This window comes from Tachypleus tridentatus, chromosome 10, assembly GCF_004210375.1.
Source record: "Tachypleus tridentatus isolate NWPU-2018 chromosome 10, ASM421037v1, whole genome shotgun sequence".
In the NCBI taxonomy this organism is placed as follows: Eukaryota; Metazoa; Arthropoda; class Merostomata; order Xiphosura; family Limulidae; genus Tachypleus; species Tachypleus tridentatus.
Genome location: NC_134834.1, coordinates 126,469,936 through 126,489,257, shown reverse-complemented (window position 1 = coordinate 126,489,257; position 19,322 = coordinate 126,469,936). Strand labels below are relative to the sequence as shown.

At 30.6% G+C, this 19,322-nt stretch overlaps 1 protein-coding gene across 2 annotated transcripts in view; it reads left to right on the top strand.

Moving 5' to 3' along the window:
• The first annotated feature begins 9,100 nt into the window (after window positions 1–9,100).
• The window catches only part of LOC143230260 (proton channel OtopLc-like), a 43,598-nt gene continuing 33,376 nt past the window's right edge, over window positions 9,101–19,322 (top strand). Inside the window, exons 1-2 of one of the 2 annotated variants that reach the window (XM_076463499.1) lie at window positions 9,101–9,233; window positions 10,871–10,950. In XM_076463499.1, coding sequence (XP_076319614.1) covers window positions 10,919–10,950 — 32 coding nt within the window. In that variant the 5' untranslated portion in view covers window positions 9,101–9,233; window positions 10,871–10,918. Of the gene's footprint in view, window positions 9,234–10,870; window positions 10,951–19,322 lie in introns of those variants that run through there. The other variant, XM_076463498.1, reaches the window with a different exon arrangement.

The following is a 19,322-nucleotide window of genomic DNA, read 5'->3' as shown; positions in this document are numbered from 1 at the left end:
CATTCTTTGGATTCAGTGTTTTCAGCTATCTAACTTCACCTACTGTATACGACCTAATATTGAAACATTCTTATTACACTGTGCACGTCTTGTTTCTTAAGTAGCTTAAAATGAAGTTTGTTTGTTTTCATTAATTTCACGCAAAACTACATGAGGACTATCTGCGCTAACTGTCCCTAATTTAGCAGTGTAAAACTAGAGGGAAGGCAGCTAGTCATCACCACCCACCGCCAACTCTTGGACTACTTTATTATGAACGAATAGTGGGATTGACCGTCACGTTATAACACCCCCACAGCTGAAAGGGCAAGCAAGTTTGGTGCGACGGGGATTCAAACCCGCGACCCTCAGATTACGAGTCGAACGCCTTAACCCACCTGGTCATGCCAGGCCTCTTATACTGAAACATCCATTATTACATTATACATGTCTTGTTTGTTAAGTAACCTCGAAATTAAAACCTTCTTTGCTGTACCGGTTACGTCTAGTTTCTTAATAACTAACCTAAAAACTGAAATCTACCCCGGCATAACTAGGCGGGTATGGCGGTTTACTCGCAGTCTGAGAGTCGCATATTCGAATCTGACTAACCAACTGCTTACCCTTTCAGCCGCAGAGACGTTATAAAGTTAGGGTCATTTCAATTATGCACTGGTAAAAAGAGTAACCTATGAATTGACGAAGGGTGTTGATGACCCTGTAGTCTTACACTATTAAATTAGGGACTCCTATAGCAGATATCTCTCGTGTTGCTTTGCGCGAATTCAACACATATATAAACTGTAACGTAAGAAGCCGGTATACCTTCTTTCCCTGCTAGCAGACAATTTTGTTTGATTTCGGTTTGTCAAAAATTCTTTGTTCTGGAACATGAGATGTCATTCCGTGCACAAGATCAGTAAGCTAAATACGGAGTGAATTATTTTACTCAAAATAAACAATTATTTTTTCATTTACTGATAATTTTGAAACACGAAACAGTTATTAATCGTTACGTATATGTAGTTTAAGTTAAAAATAATTCATGTAAACCAAACAATATTAAATAAACAATATAGTTCTTCATACGGAAATACCAGTATCAAATACTTACTTAATTTTTACTTTTAACTATAAAGAATTCTTAAAGAATATTTCATATCCTCGCTTCGAACAACATTTTCAACCACGTGTTTATGGGTAAGATGATTGTCCTCTATCTTAATATTACATCCATATATTATGTGTCGTTACATTGTAGAACTACAACAGGGGTGTTGATAAAACTGATTCATTTTAAGTCTTACTAATTGTTACTGAGTATTCTGAAGAAACATTTTACATTTTATATAATTTAATATAATTAACACTTGAAATGGTGTATACTTGATAATTTAATATAATTAATACTTGAAACTATAGATACTTGATAATTTAACATAATGAATACTTGAAACCGTAGACACTTAGTAAATATAATTAATACTTGAAACTGTAGATACTTCATAAATATAATTAATAGTTTAAACTGTAGATACTTGATGATTTAATATAATTAATACTTGAAACTATAGATACTTGACAATTTAATATAATTACTACTTAAAACTGTCGATGATTGATAAATATAACTAACACTTAAAACCGTAAATACATATTAAATATAACTAACACTTGAAACTGTAGATGCTTCACAATTTAATATAATTAATAAATGAAACTGTAGATAGTTGTCAATTTAATATAATTAACACTTGAAACTGTCGATGCTTGGTAAATATAAGTAATACTTGAAACTGTTAATACTTGACACTTGTATATTGTAAATTGTAGATACTTGATAATTTAATATAATTACCACTTGAAACTGTAGATACTTAGCAAGTTGGTAATATTAACACTTGAAAAAGTTGATACTTCATAAATATTATTAACACTTGAAAACGTAGATACTTCATGAATATACTTAACACTTGAAATCATAGAAAGTCGGTATATGTAATTAATACTTGAAACTGTAGATACTTTATACATATAATTAGCACTTGAAACCGTAGACTCTTGGTAAATATAATTAATACTTGAAAATGTTCATACGTCATAAATATCATTAACACTTGAAACCGTACATACATTGATAATATAATTAATACTTAACACAGTCGATACTTGAAAATTTAATATAATTAATACTTGAAACTGCACATACTTGGTAAATATAATTAATACTTGATACTGTCGACACATCACAATTTAATATCATTCATACATGAAACTGTAGGTACTTCACAATTTAATATAATTAACACTTGAAACTAACTGTAGATACTTGGTAAATATAATTAACACTTGAAATCGTAAATACTTGATAATTTAATATAATTAATACATCAAAATATAGATAATTCATTATTTGAAACTGTGCATATATGACAATTCAATATCATTAATATTTGAAACTGTTAATATTTGACAATTTATAATACGTAATACTAGAAATTGTTGATGGTTGATAATTTAATTTAATTAACACTTAAAGAGGTTGATACTTCATAAACATAATTAAGAGTTGAAACTGTAGATACTTCACAATGAAATATAATTACAACTTGAAAACGTAAATACTTTATAAATATACTTAACACTTGTTGAAATTTCACAGTTTAATATAATTAATACTAAAAACTATAGATATTTTACAATTTAATATAATTAATAATTGAAACTGTCGATATTTGACAATTTAATATAATTAACACTTAAAACTGTCGATATTTGACAATTTAATACAATTAATTAAAACTAGATAGTTGACAGTTTAATATAATTAACACTTGAAACTGTAGACACTTGACAATTTAATATAATTAAAAGCTGAAAACGTTGATACTTCAAAAATATAATTAAAAATTGGAACTGGAGATACTTGACAATTTAATATAATTTATACTCTAAATTGTAGGTACCACAGAATTTGATATAATTAACACTTGAGACTGTACATATTAAACAATTTAGTGTAATTAACACTTGAAACTCTAGATACTTGATAAATATAACTTATACTTGAAACTGTCGATATTTGATAATTTAATATATTTAATACTTCAATTTCTAGATACTTGACAATTTAATATAACTAATACTTGAAACTGTCGGTACTTGACAATTTGATATAATTAACACTTGAAATAGTAGGTATTTCACAATTCAGTATAATTAACAATTGAAACTAAGGATATTGGACAATTTCATATAATTAACACTTGAAACTGTAGATAATTGACAATTTATTATAATTAACACTTGGCATAGTAGATGTTTGAAAAATCAATATAATTAACACTTGAAACTAAAGATATTTTAGAATTTCATATAATTAATACTTGAAACTGTAAATAATTGACAATTTAATAAAATTAAGACTTGAAAACATTGATACTTCACAAATATAATTAACACTTGAAAACGTAGGTACTTCAAGAATATAATAAACAGTTTAATCTGCAGTTACTAGACAATTTAATGTAATTAATACTTGAAACTGTCGATATTTTACTATTTAATATAATTAATACATGAATTTTTAGATACTTGACAATTTAATATAATTAATACTTGAAATTATCGGTACTTGAGAATTTAAAATAATTAACAACTGAAACAGTAGATATTTGACAATTTAATATAATTAACACTTGGCATAGTAGATGTTTGAAAAATCAATATAATTAACACTTGAAACTAAAGATATTTTAGAATTTCATATAATTAATACTTGAAACTGTAAATAATTGACAATTTAATAAAATTAAGACTTGAAAACATTGATACTTCACAAATATAATTAACACTTGAAAACGTAGGTACTTCAAGAATATAATAAACAGTTTAATCTGCAGTTACTTGACAATTTAATATAATTAATACTTGAAACTGTCGATATTTTACTATTTAATATAATTAATACATGAATTTTTAGATACTTGACAATTTAATATAATTAATACTTGAAATTATCGGTACTTGAGAATTTAAAATAATTAACAACTGAAACAGTAGATATTTGACAATTTAATATAATTAACACTTAAACTGTAGATACTTGATAATATAAAAAAAATTTGGAAACTGTAGATACTTGACAGTTTAGTATAATAAACACTTCAAACTGTAGATACTTGACAATTTAATGCAATTAGTTCTTCAAACTGAAGATACTTGATAATTTGATATAATTAACACTTGAAGCTGTAAATACTTCACAATTTAATGTAATTAAGAGTTGAAAACGTTGATACTTCATGAATATAACTAACACTTGAAAAGAGAGATATTTTAAATATATAATTAACAGTCAAAATTGTAGATATTAGACAATTTAATATAATTATCACTTGAAACTGCAGATACTTGGTAAATATAAATAATACTTCAAACTGTCGATTTATGACAATTTGATATAATAAATACTTAAAACTGTCAATATTTGAAAATTTAATCTAGTTAACACTTAAAACTGTAGCTACATGACTATAATTAAAACTTTAAACCATATATACTTTATAATTAATAAATGAATACTTGAAACTGTAGATACTTGACAATTTAATATAATTAACACTTGGACACGTAAATAGTTGAAAAAATAATTAACAGTTTAAACTGTAGATAACTGAAAATTTAATATAATTAAAAATTGAAATTGTAGGTACAAGAAAATTTAATATAATTCACACTTGAAACTGTAGATACTTGATAATTTAATATAATTAACAATTAAAGCAGTGTATATTTCAAAATTCAATATAAATAACAATTGAAACGGAGGATATTTCACAATTTCATACAATTAATACTTGAAACTGTGGGTACTTGACAAGTTAATATAATTAACACTTGAAACAGTAGATATTTAAAAATTCAATATAATTAACACTTGAATCTGAGGATATTTGAGAATTTCATATAATTAATATTTGAAACTGTAGATACTTGACACTATAATATAATTAATACTTAAAATTCTAGGTACCAGACAATTTAATGTAATTAACAGTTCAAACTGTAGATACTTGATAATTTAATGTAATTAATACTTGAAATTGTCGATACATAACAATTAAATATATAATTAATATATGAAACTGTAGATACTTGACAATTTAATATAATTAACACCTGAACCTGTCGGTACTTGACAATTTAATATAATTAACACTTGAAACAGTTTATATTTGAAAATTCAATATAATTAACACTTGAAACTGAGGACATTGACAATTTAATGTAATTAATACTTGAAACTGTATATAATTTATTAATACTTTAAAACGTTGTTACTTCATAAATATAATTAACAATTGAAAACGTAGATACTTCAAAAAATAATTAACAGTTTAATCTGTAGATACTTGAAAATTTAATATAATCAATACTTGAATTTGTAGGTACCAGACAATTTAATGTAATTCACACTTGAAACTGTTGATACTTGATGATTTAATATAATTAATACTTGACAACTGTCGATAAATAAGAATTAAATATATATTTAATATATGAAACTGTAGATACTTGTCAGTTAAATTTTATTTATACTTAAAACTGTCGATATTTGAGAGTTTAATATATTTAATACTTCAATTTCTAGACACTTGACAATTTAATATAATTGACACTTGAAACAGTAGATATTTGACAATTCAATATAATTAAAAATTGAAATTGAGGATATTTGAGAATTTCATATAATTAATACTTGAAACTGTAGATACTTAACAATTTAACATAATTAACACCTGAACCTGTCGGTACTTGACAATTTAATATAATTAACACTTAAAACAGTGAATATTTGGAAATTCAATATAATTAACACTTGAAACTGAGGACATTGACAATTTAATATAATTAATACTTGAAACTGTACATAATTGATAAGTTAATAAAATTAAGACCTGAAAACGTTGTTATTTTATAAATATAATTAACAATTGAAAACGTAGCTACTTCAAAACATAATTAACAGTTTGAACTGTAGATACTTGAAAATTTAATATAATTAATACTTGGCAACTGTCGATAATTGAGAATTAAATATATAATTAATATATGAAACTGTAGATACTTGACAATATAATATAATTAATACTTTGTCAATATTTGAAACAGTAGATATTTCACAATTTAGTATAATTAACACTTCAAACTGTAGATACTTGACAATTTAATATAATTCACACTAGAAACTGCAAGTACTTGATAATTTAATATAATTAATACTATCGATACATGACAATTAAATATACCATTAATATATGAAGCTGAAGATAATTGACAATTTCATACAATTAATACTCGAAACTGTGGGTACTTGACAATTTAATATAATTAACACTTGAAACTGAGGATATTTGAGAATCTCATATAATTATTACTTGAAACTGTAGATACTTGATAATTTAATATAATTAATACTTGAAACTGTCGATACATGATAATTAAATATAGAATTAATATATGAAACTGTAGATACTTGTCAATTAAATATAATTTTTACTTGAAACTGTCGATATTTGACAATTTAATATATTTAGTACTTGAATTTCTAGATGCTTAACAATTTAATATAATTAATACTTGAAACTGTCGGTACTTGACAATTCAATATAATTAATACTTAAAAAGTATCGATATATGACAATTTAATATAATTATCAGTTGAAACTGTAAATACTAGACAATTTAATATAATTAACACTAGAAAATGTAGATACTAGGTAAATATAATTAACACTTAAAACCGTAAATATTTCATAATTTAATATAACTCATACTTGAAACTGTAGATGATACTTGATCATTTAATATAATTAAAACTTGAAATTCTCGATACACGACAATTAAATATATAATTAATATATGAAACTTTAAATACTTGACAATTTATAATAATTAATACTTGAAACTGTCGATATTTGACAATTTAATATAATTAGTACTTGAAATTGTAGGTACCCGACAAATTAATATAATTAATACTTGAAACTGTAGATACTTGATAATTTAATATAATTAATACTTGAAACTGTACATACTTGATAATTTAATATAATTAAAACTTGAAATTCTCGATACACGACAATTAAATATATAATTAATATATGAAACTTTAAATACTTGACAATTTATAATAATTAATACTTGAAACTGTCGATATTTGACAATTTAATATAATTAGTACTTGAAATTGTAGGTACCCGACAAATTAATATAATTAATACTTGAAACTGTAGATACTTGACAATTTAATATAATTAACACTTGAAAGCGTTGATACTTCTTAAATATAATTAATACTTGAAACAGTAGAATCTTGGTAAATATAATTAATACATGAAACTGTAGATACTTGACAATTTAGTATAATTAATACTTAAAAACTCTCCATATTTGACAATTTGATATAATTAATACTTGAAACTGTTGATACTTGATAATTTAATATAAATAATACTTCAAACTGTATATACTTGATAATTCAATATAATTAACACTTGAAACTGTAGGTAATTGGTTAATTTTATTACTACTTGAAACTGTCGATACTTCACAATTTAATATACTTGAAAACGTAGATACTTTATTAATATAATTAACACTTAAAACCGTAGATACTTGGTAAATATAATTAATACATGATACTGTAGATACTTGACAATTTAATATAATTAATACTTGAAAATGTAGATACTTCATAAATATAATTAATACTTAAAACCGTAGATACTTGGTAAATATAATTAATACATGATACTGTAGATACTTGACAATTTTATATAATTAATACTTGAAAATGTAGATACTTCATAAATAAAATTAATACTTGAAACTGTAGATACTTCATAAATATAATTAACATTTGAAACTGTGGATATTTGGTAAAGATATTTAATACTTGATACTGTCGATACTTTACAATTTAATATAATTAATACATGATACTATAGATACCTCACAATTTAATATAATTGACACTTCAAACTGTGGATATTTGACAATTTAATATAATTACGCTTGAAACTGTTTGTTTTTTGTTTTTTGAATTTCGCGCAAAGCTACACGAACGCTATCTGCGGTAGCCGTCCCTAATTTAGCAGTGTAAGGCTAGAGGGAAGGCAGCTAGTCATCACCACCCACCGCCAACTCATGGGCTACTCTGTAACCAATGAATAGTGGGATTGATCGTAACATTATAAAGCCGCCATGGCTAAAAGAGCGAGCGTGTATTGTGTGACAGAGATTCGAACCCGCGATCCTCGGAATGTATAAGATTAGAGAGAAGGCAGCTGGTCATCACCACCTAATTCCAGCTCTTTGGCTACTCTTTTACCAATGAATAGTGGGATTGACCGTCACCTTATAACGCCCCCACGGCGGAAAGGGCGGACATGTTTGATGTTACCGAGATTCGAATCGGTGACCCTCAGGTAACGTTAGAAAAGGACAATAAAAAGAAATGCTAACCAGATGCAGATACAGAGAAATAAAGACAGCGAAACACGTTTTCCATCACTGATAGATAAAAAGAAACATTTTACCAGCTTCTTGTCGTCACTGAAAACTACACAAAGAGAAAGACATTGAAAACGGCCTCTTACTCTAACTGGAAGCTACACAAAGAGAAAGACAATTATAAAGACCTCTTACTATAACTGAAAACTATACAAAGAGAAATACATTGTAATAGGCTTCTTACTATCACTGAAAACTACACAGAAAAAGACATGTAAAAAGGCCTCTTACTATCTCTGAAACGAGAGTTTTCCTAGAAACTCAATTTGTTTATTTCTATCCAACAGTTTATGTTAACAGAAACTGTCATTCCATGTAAATGAGTTGAACGGTTCTCCGTCTTTATCCGTACACAGATCGCCCGTCATGTACTTTCTCAGATAACGTGGAGAGTTTTTCGCAGGGTTATTCACGGTTCAAAGAAAGGGTCTTTGTCCCCTCACATCTGTCACTTGTCTTCTGTCACACGTGCTACGTTAACTACACGAGTATCATAAGGATTCCAGCTGGTCGTCACTTTGATTGTGTGTTCCACATGCTGTATTTCTGTAAGTCTTTCTCTCAGTCTTAGCTATGGAAAGACACTTCCGGCAGAAATGTATACCCAGCAAGAATATAATTACAGTGTACCAAAACGTTAGACCGAATAGCGTTTAGAACGTCGCTACTTCAGGCAAGTAGGCTTAACTTTGTAATTCTACACCAAATATCTCTCCTTGAAATTAAAACCTGGACTCAAATCCATATTTCATACTACCCCGCGTTCTGCCAGTGCTTCTGTTTCTCTGTGTTAACAAGTTACACAGGTGTAATATCAAATTAAAACGAAACGAAAAGGATAATTAATAATAGTAGCAGATGAAAATTTATTCAAATCTCTTAAATGTTCCCGTGTTTTAAAGGCATATAGAGACTTTCTATACATGTTAAACAGTGAAGCACGTAACTGGGTAATAATTAGTAGTAGTTAGTAAATGTCGCACCAGTCTAGGTATTAATTAGTAATAGTTACTAGGTGTTACACCAGTCCAGGTAATAATTAGTAGTAGTTAACAGATGTCGCACCAGTCTAGGTATTAATTAGTAGTAGTTACTAGGTGTTACACCAGTTCCGGTAATAATTAGTAGTAGTTAATAGATGTCGCACCAGTCTAGGTATTAATTAGTAGTAGTTACTAGGTGTTACACCAGTTCAGGTAATAATTAGTAGTAGTTAATAGATGTCGCACCAGTCTAGGTATTAATTAGTAGTAGTTACCAGGTGTTACACCAGTCCAGGTAATAATTAGTAGTAGTTAACAGATGTCGCACCAGTCTAGGTATTAATTAGTAGTAGTTACTAGGTGTTACACCAGTTCCGGTAATAATTAGTAGTAGTTACTAGGTGTTACACCAGTTCCGGTAATAATTAGTAGTAGTTAATAGATGTCGCACCAGTCTAGGTATTAATTAGTAGTAGTTACTACGTGTCACATCAATATAGGTAATAATCAGTAATAGTTACTGTGTGTCACATCACTCTAGGTAATAATCAGTAGTAGCTAATAGGTGTCGCACCAGTCTACGTAATAACAGTAGTAGTCAGGTCTACCGACAGTTTGGGAGATCGAAAGGGGGAACAGCTAATGTACCCTGGAAAATGAAACCTGGTTGTATCATAAAGATACAACTTTAGGCTATAACTTTATTTTGACATAAAACGTTTAGTATTTCGGCTTTTATTTGCATATAGACATTTGCTACATTCAGAATAATAGATATAGGAGTTAAAGTAATAATTAATATATATTTGTTACTTTATGGGTTTAACAGATATATGTCGTTACTCTATTAACTTATACTGTGAGGATAAAACGGCTGGTGCTATAATTTGTCCTGCTTTATCAACTCCTTGCTGTCCTAATTTAGAATATTCTTTTTAATAGGTTCTTTAAAATGTTTAAAAACAAAGGCGCCCTCCATCGGTACAGCGATATATCTACTGACTTACAACTTTAGGAAGCTGGTTTCGATACACGTGCTGGGCAGAGCACGGATAGCCCATTGTGTAGCTTCACTAACAAACAACGAAAGAGAGAGAGAGAATGGGGCCCAGCAAATATCTTTACCCCGGGGCTCGTCCTGACTCTCGGCAGTCCTAATGGGAAACGATAGGTGTTGCACCACTAGGTGTCGCATGTGTTTAATTAATAGTCGGTACTAGGTATTACTTCACTTATTATATTTTCTATACACTTTGTTAACATTTAAACATTTCATTTCTAGTGTTTATAAATACGATTATTAATTGTTCTCATCGTAATTTTCCCACAAGAGGACAGCAGATGGTAAGAGCATTATGTCAGAAACGTGAGACTTTGAAATGGACGAATTGAAGCCAGTGGAAAATGGTCGGTAAGTTCTAATTACCTCGTCATATTGATTTACAATTTATAATATTACTCAAGACATGAAAAAACGTCTTTGAATATAAGTTCGTAACTTCTACATTAGAACCAAAACGAAGGAAAAGCAAACGGAAAGTGTGATATTTGTATTACACAAAACTTACAAACCACGTGTATTTCCAATTGCTATGTGTTCACCCATCGTGTTTTTCACTACGTATTTGCCCAAAACGTTTTGTTACAACGTGTTTACCAAACATATTATGTACATGCGAGTTATATACACTTTTGCCGTAATGAACATATGTAATCCAACAATCTAGAATACTTCGATTTTAATATTGATGTACTTTTATATGTACTACTACTTATAACTCTCGGGTAAAAAACAATCGAGTAGGAAAAAGGAACAAGAAACTATACGCAGTTACGTGACTAAAGTAAACATGACAACAGTTTGCGGCCATGTTGGAAGTAAACATTATTCGTGAAATCATGACCTCCGCTACGTAATCACCTACTTCTCTGTTAATTTTCAAGAATTCACTAGCTAGTTAGACAATATCTTGAAGTCAAGACGTGAAAAAAGTGCAGAACAGTCGGTGTTGACAAATCCTTAATCCATCTGTCAGGATTGAGAATCGCACTTGATCCCAATTAGTCGACTGCAAACCTGAGACCCGTGTTAGGCCTAGAAAGCAACGGTAAAGTCGGACAGCTTGAGAATATAGATAACATGAATTGTTTGGTCCTGATAACATATCTTTACACTGGAAAGTTGTTTAAGGCCTATAAAAGCCTAGATTCTTACAAGTAGTTTGTGGCCAGCTGAGTTCACGATGTTAGACTGCGGAAGGTAAGCCGAACTTGTCTGTAGTGACTAGGCCTATGTTTATGTTACGTCAGTGGTAAATTTACAATCTAAATACACTAGGTAGTATTGTATCGCATTTTAACTCGTTCCTGTCTTGTAAGACTTCTTCCTGCAGTACACATTACTACATATTTTACACAAATAAGCCCGAATTTTAATACCACTTGTATTGACAATCCACATTTTTGACAAAACTTTTTATTATCGCCCACTGGGTCTCTCTATCTAGCACCGAATTTTTACAAACTATAGATTTTATCGAGATCTGTGCAATGTAAGTGTAACAAGGTGCATTGTTTATACAAACAGTACTAACCAGATATAGAACCGTATAGTTTGTTGTACGACAGTGGTTTCCAAACCTTGCTAATGTTGTTTGGGTCTGCACGTTTTATCGCTGTTGACAGCCTGTTGTCCATTTGATTTTACCAATTGGATCTTTTGGAAACTTAAAAAGCGGTATTTCCAGGTCTTTTTATCTGGTTGTTTGTATAACTAATTGCCGAACAGTTGATTGTCATTTGAAATACTTGATATCAAATTCCAATAAGAGTAACTACATTGTGATTACTAGATTGTCTCTCTGCTACATCCAAAGTGGAGGTGTTTACTTTCCGGCTTACTGGTAATACCTGCGAGATGTTTCGCGCAAAAATTCTGTACTATTGTTAAAACACTAAGGTTATTTTCTTTGTCACCTCTTTCTATGTTCCAATCACATTTTGTTTTGTACTTAAAGTTAGATTGGTTATTCACTTAACAAACACTGTTATAAGTTACGTTATAAGTACACATCAGTTAATGTGCACCGTTATATGTGTGAATGAAGTAAGTTTAATTAATTAATGTACATTTTTATATTGGTAGATTTATTTTTATAGTTCTTTCAATTGAGATAATTGCGATAAAAAATAGGAAAATGACAACACCGTGTTAGACAACTAAACAAAAATTAAGCTTTGAAAAATACAATTAATTCAATTTTATGTAGTTAAAAGAACAGTATATGATAGTTAGCCCGTGCGTGTATGCGTGATAGCTCAATCAGAAAACCCAACACTCCTATTGGTTAATTCTGCAGTAGTACTTTGCCATTTATAAAAGTGGAAAAGTGACTGACGTATTGAACATTAACTTTGAAGACAAACACATTAAATTACATCTTTATATTTCCTTGGCTAATAAATAACTCATTACTATTACATCTCAGTACAAATTCCAACAGGCGTCTAAAAATCTACAATTAGACAATTTGTACACGAAGCACGAGTTTCCCGCTACATAATATACGACAACTAGTTTAAAGTCAATGTAACAACTTCATTCTATGCTTCACAACTAGCACATTGTGCGAAACAAATTACAGGTTTGAAATAATATACAAATATGCTTTAGAGACATATACACTTAATAAGTTTACAAAAATACATAACAGTTTATTTTTGACTTTATACAAATATCAGAAGAGCTTTTAATGTAGGAACTACATGGACTGATAAAAAACACAGAGTGAGCTTTGTGAATGAGGTGCTACAGAAAGGAAAGGTTCTATCAAAATAGACAATGTCATAACATACTGTTTCGTCCCTACAGTGTCATAACATACTGTTTCGTCCCTATAGTGTTACAACATACTGTTTCGTCCCTACAGTGTCATAACATACTGTTTCGTCCCTACAGTGTCATAACATACTGTTTCGTCCCTACAGTGTCACAACATACTGTTTCGTCCCTACAGAGTCATAACATACTGTTTCGTCCCTACAGTGTCACAACATACTGTTTCGTCCCTACAGAGTCATAACATACTGTTTCGTCCCTACAGTGTCACAACATACTGTTTCGTCCCTACAGAGTCATAACATACTGTTTCGTCCCTACAGAGTCATAACATACTGTTTCGTCCCTACAGTGTCACAACATACTGTTTCGTCCCTACAGAGTCATAACATACTGTTTCGTCCCTACAGAGTCATAACATACTGTTTCGTCCCTACAGTGTCACAACATACTGTTTCGTCCCTACAGTGTCACAACATACTGTTTCGTCCCTACAGAGTCATAACATACTGTTTCGTCCCTACAGTGTCACAACATACTGTTTCGTCCCTACAGTGTCATAACATACTGTTTCGTCCCTACAGAGTCACAACATACTGTTTCGTCCCTACAGTGTCACAACATACTGTTTCGTCCCTACAGTGTCACAACATACTGTTTCGTCCCTACAGTGTCACAACACACTGTTTCGTCCCTACAGTGTCACAACATACTGTTTCGTCCCTACAGTGTCACAACATACTGTTTCGTCCCTACAGAGTCATAACATACTGTTTCGTCCCTACAGTGTCACAACATACTGTTTCGTACCTACAGTGTCACAACATACTGTTTCGTCCCTACAGTGTCACAACATACTGTTTCGTCCCTACAGAGTCATAACATACTGTTTCGTCCCTACAGTGTCACAACATACTGTTTCGTCCCTACAGTGTCATAACATACTGTTTCGTCCCTACAGAGTCACAACATACTGTTTCGTCCCTATAGTGTCACAACATACTGTTTCGTCCCTACAGTGTCACAACATACTGTTTCGTCCCTACAGAGTCATAACATACTGTTTCGTCCCTGTTAAGGATGATTAATTCCACGGTACTCAATTAGGAGGTCACGACGGTAAAGATCGAGTTTTAAATTTTAGTTTAAAAAATAGAGGATAATATATTCGTCTAAATGAAACAAAACTTCTATGTGAATATTTCATTAAGTTAGATATTTATTGACGTCAGTACCACTTGTATAGATTGTCTTTCGGTCTTGAAGAAGTTAAAAAGAAATATCGGGTTATCCCATAAGTAATGTCGTTTGTAACAATAATATGTAAAAGGAAAAAAATCAAACTGAAATAACAGTTTTAATCAGTTATGAGTTTTCCATCACTTTCAGAAACAGTTTTCCATCACTTTCAGTAACAGTTTTCCATCACTTTCAGTAACAGTTTTCCATCACTTTCAGTAACAGTTTTCCATCACTTTCAATAACAGTTTTCCATCACTTTCAATAACAGTTTTCCATCACTTTCAGTAACAGTTTTCCATCACTTTCAATAACAGTTTTCCATCAGTTTCAGTAACAGTTTTCCATCACTTTCAATAACAGTTTTCCATCACTTTCAATAACAGTTTTCCATCACTTTCAGTAACAAGTTTTCCATCACTTGCAATAACAGTTTTCCATCACTTTCAGTAATAGTTTTCCGTCACTTGCAATAACATTCTGCCAACGTCTCAAAAGATTTTCAATACCACGCTTATAAAAATCAGGTGGTTTTGAGACAAGGTACAAAGGCTGTTTTTAACTCATCCATAGAAATAAACTGTTTTTCATTCAGATGATGTTGCAAGCTTCTTAAAAGATGGTAATCTGAAGGAGCAAGATAAGGAGAATAAGGGAAAGTAAGGAAGTTTCTCCTAGCCAAGCTCTTCAATTTTTATGGAAGCGATCCTAGCGATGTGAGGACGTGCATTATTATGGTATAAAACAACTTCTCTCCAATTCACCAAAGCAGGTCTCTATTACTTTTTGAGTGAAGTGTTCAGTTGATCCACTTGTTGACAGTATCTCTCAGCAGTGATTATCTGGTTTGTTTGTAACAACTCAAAGTCTATTACATTACTTTCATCCCACCAAACATTATGCAAAACCTTCCTTGGGTGCAGGTTCGCTTTTGGCTGTGGTGTAGCTGGTTCTGCTACTCTAGCCCACTGTTGGCGGCACTCAACAAGGAATCTGGATTGCATATTGGCTTTTTCATTTTAAATCAGTTTTTATCTTACTTGTTGTTGTTGTTGTTTTGAATTTAGCACAAAGCTGCACAATGGGCTATCTGTGCTCTGCCCACCACGGGTATCGAAACCCAGTTTTTAGCGTTGTAAGTCCACAGACATATCGCTGAACCACTGGGGGTCTTTTATCGTAGTCAAACTTCTTAATGCAACGAGTATGTTCCACAATGCCACAATATCGTCACGTGACAACTGACAGTGCTTTCTTTTGGAAACCTTTCTCTTACAGCATTTCTTTTGGATATCTTCCTTTTACAGCATTTCCTTTAGATATCTTCCTTTTACAGCATTTGTTTTGGATATCTTCCTTTTACAGTGTTTGTTTTGGACATTTTCCTTTTGCAGTGTTTGTTTTGGGTATCTTCCTTTTACAGTGTTTTTTTGGATATTTTCCTTTTACAGTGTTTGTTTTGGATATCTTCCTTTTACAGTGTTTGTTTTGGATATCTTCCTTTTACAGCGTTTGTTTTGGACATTTTCCTTTTACAGTGTTTGTTTTGGATATCTTCCTTTTACAGCATTTGTTTTGGATATCTTCCTTTTGCAGCGTTTGTTTTGGATATCTTCCTTTTACAGTGTTTGTTTTGAATATCTTCCTTTTACAGTGTTTGTGTTGGATATCTTCCTTTTACAGTGTTTGTTTTGGATATCTTTCTTTTACAGTGTTTGTTTTGGACATTTTCGTTCTCCAGCGTTTGTTTTGGAAATCTTCCTTTTACAATGTTTGTTTTGGATATCTTCCTTTTACAGCATTTGTTTTGGATATGTTCCTTTTACAGAGTTTGTTTTGAATATGTTCCTTTTACAGATGTTTTGAATATCTTCCTTTTACAGCATTTGTTTTGGATATCTTCCTTTTGCAGCGTTTGTTTTGGATATCTTCCTTTTACAGTGTTTGTTTTGAATATCTTCCTTTTACAGCATTTGTGTTGGATATCTTCCTTTACAGTGTTTGTTTTGGACATTTTCCTTTTACAGTGTTTGTTTTGGATATCTTTCTTTTACAGCATTTGTTTTGGACATTTTCGTTCTCCAGCGTTTGTTTTGGAAATCTTCCTTTTACAATGTTTGTTTTGGATATCTTCCTTTTACAGCATTTGTTTTGGATATGTTCCTTTTACAGAGTTTGTTTTGAATATCTTCCTTTTACAGCATTTGTTTTGGACATTTTCCTTTTCAGCGTTTATTTTGGATATCTTCCTTTTACAGTGTTTCTTTTACAGTTTGTTTTGGATATCTTCTGTATTTGGGACAACGTTTCGGGACCTATTTGATCTGTATGGTGCTAGAAACTTTATTTGAAAACCAAGACAAAGAAGCTGTAAAGTCCATGAAATGTGGACTTGTTTAAACAAGAAACTCCACAATTTAAACTATCGACTTTTCCTATAATTCTGTAAGTGAACGTTGCACCTGAACAAGGAAAAGTGCATCTTCAGAAGGCGCTCGGGTTATAGGGTTTTTATTCATTTCTATTAAGACTTATTGAACCCACGTGTTTTTATAACATCTATATAGGTATTTAACAGAACACACCTGTGTGTAGGTGTTTAAAACTGCACATGTGTATTTCATGTTGATTATGTAACTTAATAACAAGAGAGCAGTGTTATTGTTTTTATCACACTCCATGTGATACACCATTCTACAACTACAGCAACTAGAATCCACTAATTTGCTGGTTCTCACTGGTGAACAAATATATTTCAATATATATTTCAATAATCAAAATAAAAAACTTGTATACTTTATTTGTTCCCAATAGTATTAGGAACTATTTGGAACATTATCGAAAACAGTCACTAAAATGGTAAAAACAAAATCAAATTATCTTTTTTGAGAACTTTAGAAACATGCTGAACTGGACCTAACGTCTTATATAAAAACATGCTGAATTGGATCTAACATCTTGTATAGAAACATGTTAAACTGGATCTAACGTCTTACATAGAAACATATTGAACTGGATCTAATATATTATATAAAAACATGCTGAATTGGATCTAACATCTTATATAGAAACATGCTGAACTGGATCTAACGTCTTATATAGAAACATACTAAACTGGATCTAACATCTTATACAGAAACATACTGAACTGGATCTAACGTCTTATATAGAAACATGCTGAGCTGGATCTAACATCTTATATAGAAACATACTAAACTGGATCTAACATCTTATATAGAAACATGCTGAACTGGATCTAACGTCTTATACAGAAACATACTGAACTGGATCTAACGTCTTATATAGAAACATGCTGAGCTGGATCTAACATCTTATATAGAAACATGTTGAATTGGATCTAACATCTTATATAGAAACATGTTGAATTGGATCTAACGTATTATGTAGAAACATGCTGAACTGGATCTAACGTATTATGTAGAAACATGCTGAACTGGATCTAACATCTTATATAGAAACATGTTGAATTGGATCTAACGTCTTATATAGAAACATGTTGAACGGGATCTAACGTATTATGTAGAAACATGCTGAACTGGATCTAACATCTTATATAGAAACATGCTGAGCTGGATCTAACGTCTTATATAGAAACATACTAAACTGGATCTAACATCTTATATAGAAACATACTAAACTGGATCTAACATCTTATATAGAAACATGCTGAACTGGATCTAACGTCTTATACAGAAACATACTGAACTGGATCTAACGTCTTATATAGAAACATGCTGAACTGGATCTAACATCTTATATAGAAACATGCTGAACTGGATCTAACATCTTATATAGAAACATGCTGAACTGGATCTAACGTCTTATACAGAAACATACTGAACTGGATCTAACGTCTTATATAGAAACATGCTGAGCTGGATCTAACATCTTATATAGAAACATGTTGAATTGGATCTAACATCTTATATAGAAACATGTTGAATTGGATCTAACGTATTATGTAGAAACATGCTGAACTGGATCTAACGTATTATGTAGAAACATGCTGAACTGGATCTAATATCTTATATAGAAACATGTTGAACTGGATCTAACGACTTATATAGAAACATGCTGAACTGGATCTAGCATCTTATATAAAAACATGCTGAACTGGATCTAACGTCTTATGTAGAAACATGCTGAACTGGATCTAACGTCTTATATAGAAACATGCTGAATTAAATCTAACATTTTATATAGAAACATGCTGAACTGGATCTAACGTCTTATATAGAAACATGCTGAACTGGATCTAACGTCTTATATAGAAACATGCTGAATTAAATCTAACATCTTATATAGAAACATGCTGAATTAAATCTAACGTCTTATATAGAAACATGCTGAATTGGATCTAACGTCTTATATAGAATCTAACGTCTCATATAGAAACATGCTGAACTGGATCTAACGTCTTATATAGAAACATGTTGAACTGGATCTAACGACTTATATAGAAACATGCTGAACTGGATCTAACATCTTATATAAAAACATGCTGAACTGGATCTAACATCTTATATAAAAACATGCTGAACTGGATCAAACGTCTTATGTAGAAACATGCTGAATTAAATCTAACGTCTTATATAGAAACATGCTGAACTGGATCTAACATCTTATATAGAAACATGCTGAACTGGATCTAACGTCTTATATAGAAACATGCTGAACTGGATCTA